The following is a 12,646-nucleotide window of genomic DNA, read 5'->3' on the forward strand; positions in this document are numbered from 1 at the left end:
CAGAAACCTGAAAACCCCATCCAACCTGGAACTGAGTGAGTAATGCTTAGACTGAAACTATATATTTAAAAGCCAAAAGCCAAGAAGAAAAATACACAACATTACTTTATAAGGACTGAATTCTAACATAATTCTGCCAAGCTTGATACAGCTTCAACTAGCACTGACGTGTCAAGTGAGAGGTGTCAAAGCCCATTAGCCCAACAATGGCAGGAGAGTCACACAGTCTACCCCAACCAAATGGAGAGGCCTTAGAGGCTCCCTCCCGCTGTTCAGAGGTAATTAAAATACAGTACCCTCTGCATGTAAAGAATGATAAGTCAAGAAAAGATTACAAAATGAAGCTCCTTATGGAAAATCAAGAGACACTTTTTGCTGACTATTACAAAAATGGGAACATCAGCAACCTTATCTTCCACACAAACCATCCCCTGGCATGGCACAGTGCTATATTAGCACACTACCCCTTTGTTAAGAGAGGGGGTTAACGAGGGCTGGAAACTCAGAATACTTGATAACTTGAGGACTCTGAGTCAAGCAATATAAATATCTATAAGTCCGGAACAGTAATTGTACAGAGTAATACCAAACAGTTTCAGCTGGACTTTCACCTAATCAAAGAATTAGCCCAGCAGGGAGAAGCTCTCCCTTGATAAAGATACCCCCACACCGAGTGGGTCAGACCAGACCTCTTCACTATGTAACCCCACAGACGAGCAACCCCCAGCGGAGAGTCAACCTCCCAGCACAGATTACCACTCCCTCATTGAAATGAAAGACAAATTCACCCAGCTGGAGATAAGGCAGGTGGAGCTGGAACAGCAGGTGATCACACTTCAGTCAGCACAGACCCAGACAACAGCCCAGCACAACAACAGCCCCTTAACCAGACCAGGAGAGCTGGAGGTGGACAGAGACATATCTGCACTTTGGACAGTGGTGAGACAAATACAACAGGAGAAAGAGGAGCAGAACAGAGCCCTAGAGGAGAGTATCAGACTGCTGGTGGAGGAGAGGTTGAGGGGGATGGAGGAGAAGGTGAGGGGGATGGAGGAAAGGTTGAGGGGGATGGAGGAGAGGTTGAGGGGGATGGCGTGTGACAGAGAACAACCCACTAGAGAGGTGGCCACCCCCACAGAGAAGCCAGAAGAACAGCCCACCTCATCACCCAACAAAAATCTCGACATCACAGCAGAACAGACAAATGAAGAACCCCAAGCCCAGCGGCTCTCACCCCCTCTGAGCACCCCCCCTGTCAGCCACCCTGATAGCCCTTCTGACAACCCCCCCACACCCACTGAGGACAAACACAAGACACAGATTGTACTACTTATGGACTCAAATGGGAAATATATAGAAGAAAAAAAACTTTTTCCCAAACACAGTGTGTCTAAACTCTGGTGTCCAAACACCCAGAGCGCCATAGACCTTCTGTCTGAGGCCAAACTAGGCTCAACTAGCCACATAATAATACACAGGCACAAACGACCTGAGGGCCCAGCAGGAAAGAGTGGCCACAGCACTGAAGGGAGTGATTGAAAAGGCTTCTTCTACTTTCCCCAACGCACAAGTGGTTATCTCCACCCTGCTACCACGAAAAGACTTCCACCCTGCCACAATACAGCGGGTAAACGCAAGTATTTCCCGTGACTGTGCCTCAAAACCAAACGTTTTCCTGGCCCACCACTCCACCCTGGACTTGAACAGCCTCTATGACCAGGTCCACCTCTACAAGGCAGCAGTGCCCATCTTTGCCCGAACTCTAAAGGACATCGCTCTCAAACGTATCCCCAACACTTCACACAGGAGCAACAGATCAATAGACACCCCACCCAGACCAGCGAGACACCCTCCCAGACCTGCAGGACCCCCCTGGACCTACACATAGAGGACCCACGCCAAGAGGAATTACATCCAGACCACCGCACACCCAGACACATCCACACCCCTACTCCAACCAATCAACACCCCCCACGTCAATCATGCCCACACCCCATTTAGGCCCCCTCAGATCAGACCTATGCCACTCCTGCCCACCCCATGCACCCCACCCCGCAAAGAGGGCCTCAACATGGAAGCCACACATACGCCCAGGTAGTGAGCGGGCAAACAGTCCCAACCCCCACTCTCACACTCGCCCAAGCCAATGGCATGTACCAGATGCTCAGCAGGCTCTGCTCACACTTACTGGCCTGAGGCCAAACCACGACCAACAACATTGGACACTTTATGGAACAAAAAGCCTTTACTATTTCATCCTGGAATATCCAAGGCCTGAGGTCATCTGCCTTTGGCCTGAAGAGCAGAAACCCGGACTTCACCAAAGAAATCGGTAATACAGACATTGTCATCCTGCAAGAAACCTGGTATAGAGGAGACAGACCCACTGGATGCCCTCTAGGTTACAGAGAGCTGGTAGTCCCATCCACCAAACTACCAGGTGTGAAACAGGGAAGGGACTCAGGGGGTATGCTAATTTGGTATAGAACAGACCTAACTCACTCCATTAAATTAATCAAAACAGGAACATTCTACATTTGGCTAGAAATTCAAAAGGAAATTATCCTAACAGAGAAAAATGTCCTCCTGTGTGCTACCTATATCCCCCCACTAGAATCCCCATATTTTAATGAAGACAGCTTCTCCATCCTGGAGGGGGAAATCAATCATTTCCAGGCCCAGGGACATGTACTAGTCTGTGGTGACCTAAATGCCAGAACCGGACAAGAACCTGACACCCTCAGCACACAGGGGGACAAACACCTGCCTGGAGGTGACAGCATTCCCTCCACCGTGTGCCCCCCTAGGCACAACTATGACAACATAACGAACAAAAACGGGTCACAACTCCTGCAGCTCTGTCGCACGCTGGGTATGTACATAGTCAATGGTAGGCTTCGAGGGGACTCCTATGGTAGGTACACCTATAGCTCATCTCTTGGCAGTAGTACTGTAGACTACTTTATCACTGACCTCAACCCAGAGTCTCTCAGAGCGTTCACAGTCAGCCCACTGACACCCCTATCAGACCACAGCAAAATCACAGTCTACCTAAACAGAGCAATACTCAATCATGAGGCATCAAAGCCAAAGGAACTGAGTAACATTAAGAAATGCTATAGATGGAAGGAATGCAGTTTGGAAACCTACCAAAAAACAATTAGGCAACAACAAATTCAATCCCTTTTAGGCAATTTCCTGGATAAAACGTTCCACTGTAATAGTGAAGGTGTAAACTTGGCAGTAGAAAATCTTAACAGTATATTTGACCTCTCAGCTTCCCTATCAAATCTAAAAATCTCAAATAGAAAACCGAAGAAAATTAACAACAATGACAAATGGTTTGATGAAGAATGCAAAATTCTAAGAAAGAAATTGAGAAACCTGTCCAACCAAAAACATAGAGACCCGGAAAACCTGAGTCTACGCCTTCACTATGGTGAATCACTAAAACAATACAGAAATACACTACGGAAAAAGAAGGAACAGCATGTCAGAAATCAGCTCAATGTAATTGAAGAATCCATAGACTCTAACCACTTCTGGGAAAATTGGAAAACACTAAACAAACAACAACACGAAGAATTATCTATCCAAAATGGAGATATATGGGTAAACCACTTCTCCAATCTTTTTGGCTCTATAACAAAGAATAAAGAGCAAAAACATATACATGATCAAATACAGATCTTAGAATCAACTATTAAAGACTACCAGAACCCACTGGATTCTCCAATAACATTGAATGAGTTACAGGACAAAATAAAAACCCTCAAACCCAAAAAGGCCTGTGGTGTTGATGGTATCCTCAATGAAATGATCAAATATACAGACAACAAATTCCAATTGGCTATACTAAAACTCTTTAACATCATCCTTAGCTCTGGCATCTTCCCCAATATTTGGAACCAAGGACTGATCACCCCAATCCACAAAAATGGAGACAAATTTGACCCCAATAACTACCGTGGAATATGCGTCAACAGTAACCTTGGGAAAATCCTCTGCATTATCATTAACAGCAGACTCGTACACTTCCTCAATGAAAACAATGTACTGAGCAAATGTCAAATTGGCTTTTTACCAAATTACCGTACAACAGACCATGTATTCACCCTGCACACCCTAATTGACAACCAAACAAACCAAAACAAAGGCAAAGTCTTCTCATGCTTTGTTGATTTCAAAAAAGCCTTCGACTCAATTTGGCATGAGGGTCTGCTATACAAACTGATGGAAAGTGGTGTTGGGGGTAAAACATACGACATCATAAAATCCATGTACACAAACAACAAGTGTGCGGTTAAAATTGGCAAAAAAACACACACATTTCTTCACACAGGGTCGTGGGGTTAGACAGGGATGCAGCTTAAGCCCCACCCTCTTCAACATATATATCAACGAACTGGCGCGGGCACTAGAAAAGTCTGCAGCACCCGGCCTCACCCTACTAGAATCTGAAGTCAAATGTCTGCTGTTTGCTGATGATCTGGTGCTTCTGTCACCAACCAAGGAGGGCCTACAGCAGCACCTAGATCTTATGCACAGATTCTGTCAGACCTGGGCCCTGACAGTAAATCTCAGTAAGACCAAAATAATGGTGTTCCAAAAAAGGTCCAGTCACCAGGACCACAAATACAAATTCCATCTAGACACTGTTGCCCTAGAGCACACAAAAAACTATACATACCTTGGCCTAAACATCAGCTCCACAGGTAACTTCCACAAAGCTGTGAACGATCTGAGAGACAAGGCAAGAAGGGCATTCTATGCCATCAAAAGGAACATAAATTTCAACATACCAATTAGGATTTGGCTAAAAATACTTGAATCAGTCATAGAGCCCATTGCCCTTTATGGTTGTGAGGTCTGGGGTCCGCTCACCAACCAAGACTTCACAAAATGGGACAAACACCAAATTGAGACTCTGCACGCAGAATTCTGCAAAAATATCCTCAGTGTACAACGTAGAACACCAAATAATGCATGCAGAGCAGAATTAGGCCGATACCCACTAATTATCAAAATCCAGAAAAGAGCAGTTAAATTCTATAACCACCTAAAAGGAAGCGATTCCCAAACCTTCCACAACAAAGCCATCACCTACAGAGAGATGAACCTGGAGAAGAGTCCCTAAGCAAGCTGGTCCTGGGGCTCTGTTCACAAACACACCCTACAGAGCCCCATGACAGCAGCACAATTAGACCCAACCAAATCATGAGAAAACAAAAAGATAATTACTTGACACATTGGAAAGAATTAACAAAAAAACAGAGCAAACTAGAATGCTATTTGGCCCTACACAGAGAGTACACAGCGGCAGAATACCTGACCACTGTGACTGACCCAAAATTAAGGAAAGCTTTGACTATGTACAGACTCAGCGAGCATAGCCTTGCTATTGAGAAAGGCCGCCGTAGGCAGACATGGCTCTCAAGGGAAGACAGGCTATGTGCTCACTGCCCACAAAATGAGGTAGAAACTGAGCTGCACTTCCTAACCTCCTGCCCAATGTATGACCATATTAGAGAGACATATTTCCCTCAGATTACACAGATCCACAAAGAATTCGAAAACAAATCCAATTTTGAAAAACTCCCATATCTACTGGGTGAAATTCCACAGTGTGCCATCAGAGCAGCAAGATTTGTGACCTGTTGCCACGAGAAAAGGGCAACCAGTGAAGAACACGCACCATTGTAAATACAACACATATCTATGCTTATTTATTTTATCTTGTGTCCTTTACCATTTGCACATTGTAAAAACACTGTATATATATATAATATGACATTTGTAATGTCTTTATTGTTTTGAAACTTCTGTATGTGTGATGTCTACTGTTAATTTTTATTGTTTATTTCACTTTATATATTATATACCTTACTTGCTTTGGCAATGTTAACATATGTTTCCCATGCCAATAAAGCCCCTTGAATTGAATTGAATTGAGAGAGAGAGAGAGAGAGAGAGAGAGAGAGAGAGAGAGAGAGAGAGAGAGAGAGAGAGAGAGAGAGAGAGAGAGAGAGAGAGAGAGAGAGAGAGAGAGAGAGAGAGAGAGAGAGAGAGAGAGAGAGAGAGAGAGAGAGAGAGAGAGAGAGAGAGAGAGAGAGAGAGAGAGAGAGAGAGAGAGAGAGAGAGAGGTATGTATGTATGTATGTATGTATGTATGTATGTATGTATGTATGTATGTATGTATGTATGTATGTATGTATGTATGTATGTATGTATGTATGTATGTATGTATGTATGTATGTATGTATGTATGTATGTATGTATGTATGTATGTATCTATGTATCTATGTATGTATGTATCTATGTATCTATGTATCTATCTATCTATCTATCTATCTATCTATCTATGACTGGATCAGAGTTCAGATGCAGTAGGAACCCAACACTAAACTGGGGATGTCCATGTAGTTCTCCAAACACTGTCTGTTAATTCCCTTTTAGGCCTTAATCAAATATTAAATATGTTCTATATTTCATTGTTCCCCAGTCTCACCCCTTAAAGCCCCACATTGACAGTAAATGCTGTATTGCACTGTTGATGTGTTTGTGCATTCGTGTGTGTGCTCATGTATGTGTGCGGGCTTGCGTGTGTGTTTTGTTAACCACAGAGATACCGTTGGAAGTTTACATACACCTTAGCCAAATACATTTAAACTCAGTTTTCCACAATTCTTGACGTTTAATCCTAGTAAAAATTCCCTGTTTTAGGTCAGTTAGGATCACCACTTTATTTTAAGAATGTGAAATGTTAGAATAATAGTAGAGAGAATGATTTATTTCAGCTTTTATTTCTTTCATCATATTCCCAGTGGGTCAAAAGTTTGCATACATTCAATTCGTATTTGGTAGCATTGCCTTTAAATTGTTTAACTTGGGTCAAACATTTTGGGTAGCCTTCCACGAGCTTCAAAAATAATTTGGATGAATTTTGGCCCATTCCTCCTGACAGAGCTGGTGTAACTGTCAGGTTTGTAGGCCTCCTTGCTCGCACACGCTTTTCCAGTTCTGCCCACACATTTTCTGCAGGATTGAGGTCAGGGTTTGTGATGGCCACTCCAATACCTTGCCATTTTGCCACAACTTTGGAAATATGCTTGGGGTCATTGTCCATTTTATGACCAAGCTTTAACTTCCTGACTGATGTCTTGAGATGTTGCTTCAATATATCCACATAATTGTCCTCCCTCATGATGCTATCTATTTTGTGAAGTGCACCAGTCCCTCCTGCAGCAAAGCACCTGCACAACATGATGCTGCCACCTCCGTGCTTCACGGTTGGGATGGTGTTCTTCGGATTGCAAGCCTCCCCCTTTTTCCTCCAAACATAACAATGGTCATTATCGCCAAACAGTTATATTTTTGTTTCATCAGACCAGAGGACATTTCTCCTTAAAGTATGATCTTTGTCCCCATGTGCAGTTGCAAACCGTAGTCTGGCTTTTTTATGGCAGTTTTGGAGCAGTGGCTTCTTCCTTTCTGAGCGGCCTTTCAGATTATGTCGATATAGGACTTGTTTTACTGTAGATATAGATACTTTTGTACCTGTTTCCTCCAGCATCTTCACAAGGTCCTTTGCTGTTGTTCTGGGATTGATTTGCACTTTTCGCACCAAAGTACTTTCATCTCTAGGAGACAGAACGCGTCTCCTTCCTGAGCGGTATGATTGTTTGTAGAGATGAACATGGTACCTTCAGGTGTTTGGAAATTGCTCCTAATTATGAACCAGACTTGTGGAGGTCTAAAAAGAAAATCTGAGGTCTTGGCTGATTTCTTTTGATTTTCCCAAGACGTCAAGCAAAGAGGCACTGAGGTTGAAGGTAGGCCTTGAAATATACCCACAGGTACACCTCCAATTGACTCAAATTATGTCAATTAGCCTGTCAGAAACTTCTAAAGTCATGACATCATTTTCTGGAATTGTCCAAGCTGTTTAAAGGCACAGTCAACTTAGTGTATGTAAACTTCTGACCCACTGGAATTTTGATACAGTGAATTCTAAGTGAAATAATCTGTCTGTATACAATTGTTGGAAAACTGACTTGTTTCATGCACAAAGTAGATGCCCTAACCAACATCCCAAAACTATAGTTTGTTAACAAGAAATTAGTAGAGTGGTTGAAAAATGAGTTTCAATGACTCCAACCTAAGTGTATGTAAACTCAACTGTATATAAGTGTTCTACTTCCTCTCCCCCTCTCAGGCAGAGCCAGTGATCCTGGACCTTCGGGACCTGTTCCAGCTCATCTATCAGATCAAACAGAGAGAGGAGATGGAGAAGAAAGCCCAGAAGGACAAACAGTGTGAACAGGCTGTGTACCAGGTACACACACACACAATACACACAATGTTTACTATCTGATTATTGTTGGTGCTGCTGCCTCTATCGTCAACTGCACTGATCTTCTTCCCTCTCTCCTTTCTCCCCCTCTCCATCCATCCCTATGTCTTCAGACTATTCTGGAGGAAGATTTGGAGGATCCTGTCTACCAGGTAACTTCTAAACACTAATCAGAATGCTTCTCTATGCTGTCTATCCAATCAGTATGTTTCTTTTTAATGCTTCTTTCAATCTCCTTGCCTGTTTATCTGTGTCTGTGGGGAGTTGTGGGGGAGTCCCAGGATTATTTTCAGATGAATGGAGGTGTGTGTGAAGTTTTCTGGGATTGCTTGTGGGCAAGACTTACAGATGATTCTGTCTGACCAATCACATCTTTGCACCATATTCTCAGCCTGTCCTTTTTCTTCAATTCCTATTTCCTATTTTTCTCTTTATTCCTCCTCTCCTCTCCCTGCTGCCTGTGTTGTAGTACATTGTGTTTGAGGCGGGACACGAGCCCATCCGCGACCAATCAGAAGAGAGCATTTATCAGGTACAAGCCTCTCCTCTCTGCTTGGATCGGATTAGTGGAGTTGTGTGAGTGATAGGAGCAGGGTTCCAATGGGATAGAGATGATTTGAGAATACCCTCAGGGTCATTCCATGTCATTTCAACTAGCCATTTCAACAAGCCATCTCAGATTGTTCTGAAATTGTTTTTTCGTAGTTAGAAAAAGATAACATTGGCATTCCTGCAATGTTCTTTTGTTGAAATTTAATTAGATCTCTGAGAAATTAAGGTAATTTGATTGCACCCAAATTGGCCCTTTAAATGTATAGGATGGATATAATATTCAATACATATCGTACCTATCATCCAATTTGGGCCCCAAAAAATTCTAACATTGAGTAGCTCCATACTACTTGTAAGACAACTGATACTATATATTCGTTGTTGTGGTGGAATTGCCGTGGGATGTCTGTGAGTGGCTTTTGACCATTTCTTTAGATTCCTCATGTTTAACTCATTGTTAGAAAAAAGTTTGGTCCAAATCGGATGTTAGGTACTATATTTATTAAATATTATATTAATCGTATACATTTAAATGGTCAATTTGGGTGCAATCAAATTACCTTAATTTCTCAGAGATCAAATTTTATTTCAACAAAATAATGTTGCAGGAATGCTAATGTTATCTGTTTTTAACAACAACAACAAATTTCAGAACAATCTAAGATGATGGGTGTCAAAATCCTCTTTTTTGTTTTTGAGGTGGGAACGATCCCTCGCCAACAGCTTCACTATTGACAGACACACCACTGAAACCTAAGTAAGGCAGACCCCTCCTCCTTCCCCTTCCTCCCTCTTTTTCTGAGGAGATGAAGGAGGGAGTGGAAAAGAGAGATTAATCACCAGGCCCTTGCTTGATCTTTCAAAATAATAGAATGAAAATAGAGCATGCTCTCACACACACACACACACACACACACACACACACACACACACACACACACACACACACACACGCAAGAAGACGTGTTAGAATCGTGCAACAGAGGAACCAACCAATGAATAAAGATGTCTGCCTCTGGAAATAAACAACCAGAGAGATGGAGAGATGAAGAAGGATGAGAGAGGAAATAAACAAGAGAACGAGAAGAGGAGAGCGAGGGATTAGGAAAGACGGAGGAGAGATGGAGAGAGGGAGAGATGGAGGGAGGAGAGATGGAGGGAGGAGAGATGGAGGGAGGAGAGATGGAGAGAGGAGAGATGGAGGGAGGAGAGATGGAGAGAAGGAGAGATGGAGGGAGGAGAGATGGAGGGAGGAGAGATGGAGAGAGTACTCAGGCGGTGGTAGTTATCTGTGGTAGTCAGACTGTTATGACAGACAGACGTTTTTGTCCCATCACGTTTTTATTAACGTTTCCATTCCATTAACGTTTCCACAGCAGATCAGTCAGGTGGAATAGTTTGATAGTCTTACACTTCAGGGACAATCAATCAGTCAATAGAACAAAACACAAATAAAACATATAGAGACATTGTCCTGTATCAATCTGTCTGTCTGTCTCAAAAGTCCACAGAGTAGTTGCCAAGAGTAGTGGCCAAGAGTAGTGTACTACATGATGAATGTGGTGTCATTTGAGACAGCCACAGACAGACAGACCAGTTTATTACATGTCTCTCTCTGTGGTAAGACCACATTGATCCACTTTATTGGAGAGGGAGAAGTGGGGGACTTAGCTGTTCATACATATCAGACTGATACTCTAAATGAAGCCTCAACTCATATATTTGAATGCAGATTACATCACTCATTCTCTCTCTCGCACGAATGCACGTACGCACATGCGCACACACGCACACACGCGCACACACACGCACACACACCCTCAGATGCAAGCTATAAGGGACAATAATGTCCAGGCTTTAGTCTCTATATATTTGGCTGTAAGGATTTAATTTATAGTCTTGTATTGCTTTGGTATTTACTACAATTGGTACTTTCTGGTACATTAAAAATTAAGGTTTTCATGGTAACAAAAGCTAACGTGTGGTTGGTGGGCTTTGTGGTGATTGGTTGGTTGTCCAGGTTCCGACCAGCCAACAGAAGGAGGGGGTATATGACGTCCCCAAGAGACACCCAGTGAGTCCAGCTGTGTGTGCCTGTCCCCCTTTTGTGTCCCCCTTGGTGCTATGGTGTGTCCTGTGGATACTCTGTGGTGTGGCTTTGTGGTGGTGCTGGTCGGAGTCACTGTGTATGTGGATAGGAGTGGGTTTGGGTGGGGTTTGCTCTGTGCTCGGCGCTGGTTGCATGCAGTGTAGTGTGTGTGTGTGTGTATGTGTGTGCATTGCATGCAGTGTGGTGTCGTGGTGATGCATGGCTGGCTGTGGTCTGATGGTGAACGAACATACATGATCTGACAATACTAGAATGAAAGATATTGGTAAGAGAGAGTGTGGGTATGTGCACTCCTTTGTGTGTGTGTGAGTGTCATCCCAGTTGACCTTGATCGTGGTCAGGATGCAACGTAACTCTCCGTGTCCTTTATGATCTTATTGAACATGGTAGTTAAACATCTCTATTTCATGAGCTAATAACTCCATCTTCAGAACCACTATAGTATCTATTCTACACCTGTTACAACTACTTCATCTCTGACACCTGTCTAAAAAACCCATTCTAAAACTAAGGTGTGAGCCTCACTGTCTGTGTAGAAATTTCTCAATCTGCCACCTTCCTCCTATACTTCCCCTGGTCTCTCCTAGCTCACACTGCAGAACACACACACACACACACACACACACACTGTGCACTGTCGTAATCAGACGGTGTGGGTTATGGCTGTTGCTTTTGAGGCTTATGGTATTTACCAGTGAGATCCCACAGCCCTACTGCTCTCCTTTACCACCTCACAACACCGACACCTATTGGCTTTGTGTTTGATACATACCTGTGTGTGTCTGGTGTTATAATACGGTGCTATGGCCAGTAGGGTCTGAAACCTCTGTCTAAACCATATGCGTCACGATTATTTAGTCTGTCGCCTTCTGTCTCTCAATGCTATTAACCAATAATAAACCAATAACACACACACACACGCAACACACACACACACACACACACACATTAAACAGACAAGTACGACTTCAATCTCCTGAGTCCTTGACCCTGTGTGAGTTTACACAGTCTGTTGATTCAACAGAGGTCAGCCAATTGTCATCTGGCAATGAAGGACAAGTAGGCTAGTGTGCGTGTGCATGCGTGCATCCATGTGTGTGTCTGTGTTCAGTGAGACAGGAGCTCAGGGAGGTGGGTGTTAATTAAGGGGGCTGCACTAATCGTATGCAAAACCATGCCCATGCTAATTACTGTTTCCTCAGAGACCAATAATTGAAAGGTGGTTGTCGCTGTGATGAGGAGAAAGGGATGGGCAGAGAGAGAGAGTGAGATGGATTGAAGAGGAGGGCAGGAATCTGTGTAATGAGGAGTGTGTGCGTGCATGCGTGGCTATATAAAGGGGGTACCGAGTGAGGGGCTACATGTTAGTTGAGGTAATATGTACATGGAGATAGGGGTAAAGTGACTACCCTGTCTCCATATGTCTGTATTTGTTTGAGTGTATGATACATCATGTCTGTGTTTCTATCCTACCCTCCATCCATGTGGCTGAATGGTCATCATCACCAACAATAACATCATCACCAACATCATCCATCATCAACAAGCACACCATTATCAACAACATCATCACCAACATCAACAAAAACAACATCATCAACAAAACATCACCAACAACATAATCAACAACA

General features: G+C 43.3%; 1 protein-coding gene across 1 annotated transcript in view; it reads left to right on the top strand.

Moving 5' to 3' along the window:
• The window catches only part of LOC135512971 (disabled homolog 1-like), a 168,955-nt gene that overhangs the window by 109,200 nt on the left and 47,109 nt on the right, over positions 1-12,646 (top strand). Inside the window, exons 6-7 of the mRNA XM_064935532.1 lie at positions 8,216-8,335; positions 8,467-8,505. Coding sequence (XP_064791604.1) covers positions 8,216-8,335; positions 8,467-8,505 — 159 coding nt within the window. The remainder of the gene's footprint in view (positions 1-8,215; positions 8,336-8,466; positions 8,506-12,646) is intronic.

Source organism: Oncorhynchus masou, chromosome 24 (genome assembly GCF_036934945.1).
Source record: "Oncorhynchus masou masou isolate Uvic2021 chromosome 24, UVic_Omas_1.1, whole genome shotgun sequence".
NCBI lineage: Eukaryota > Metazoa > Chordata > Actinopteri > Salmoniformes > Salmonidae > Oncorhynchus > Oncorhynchus masou.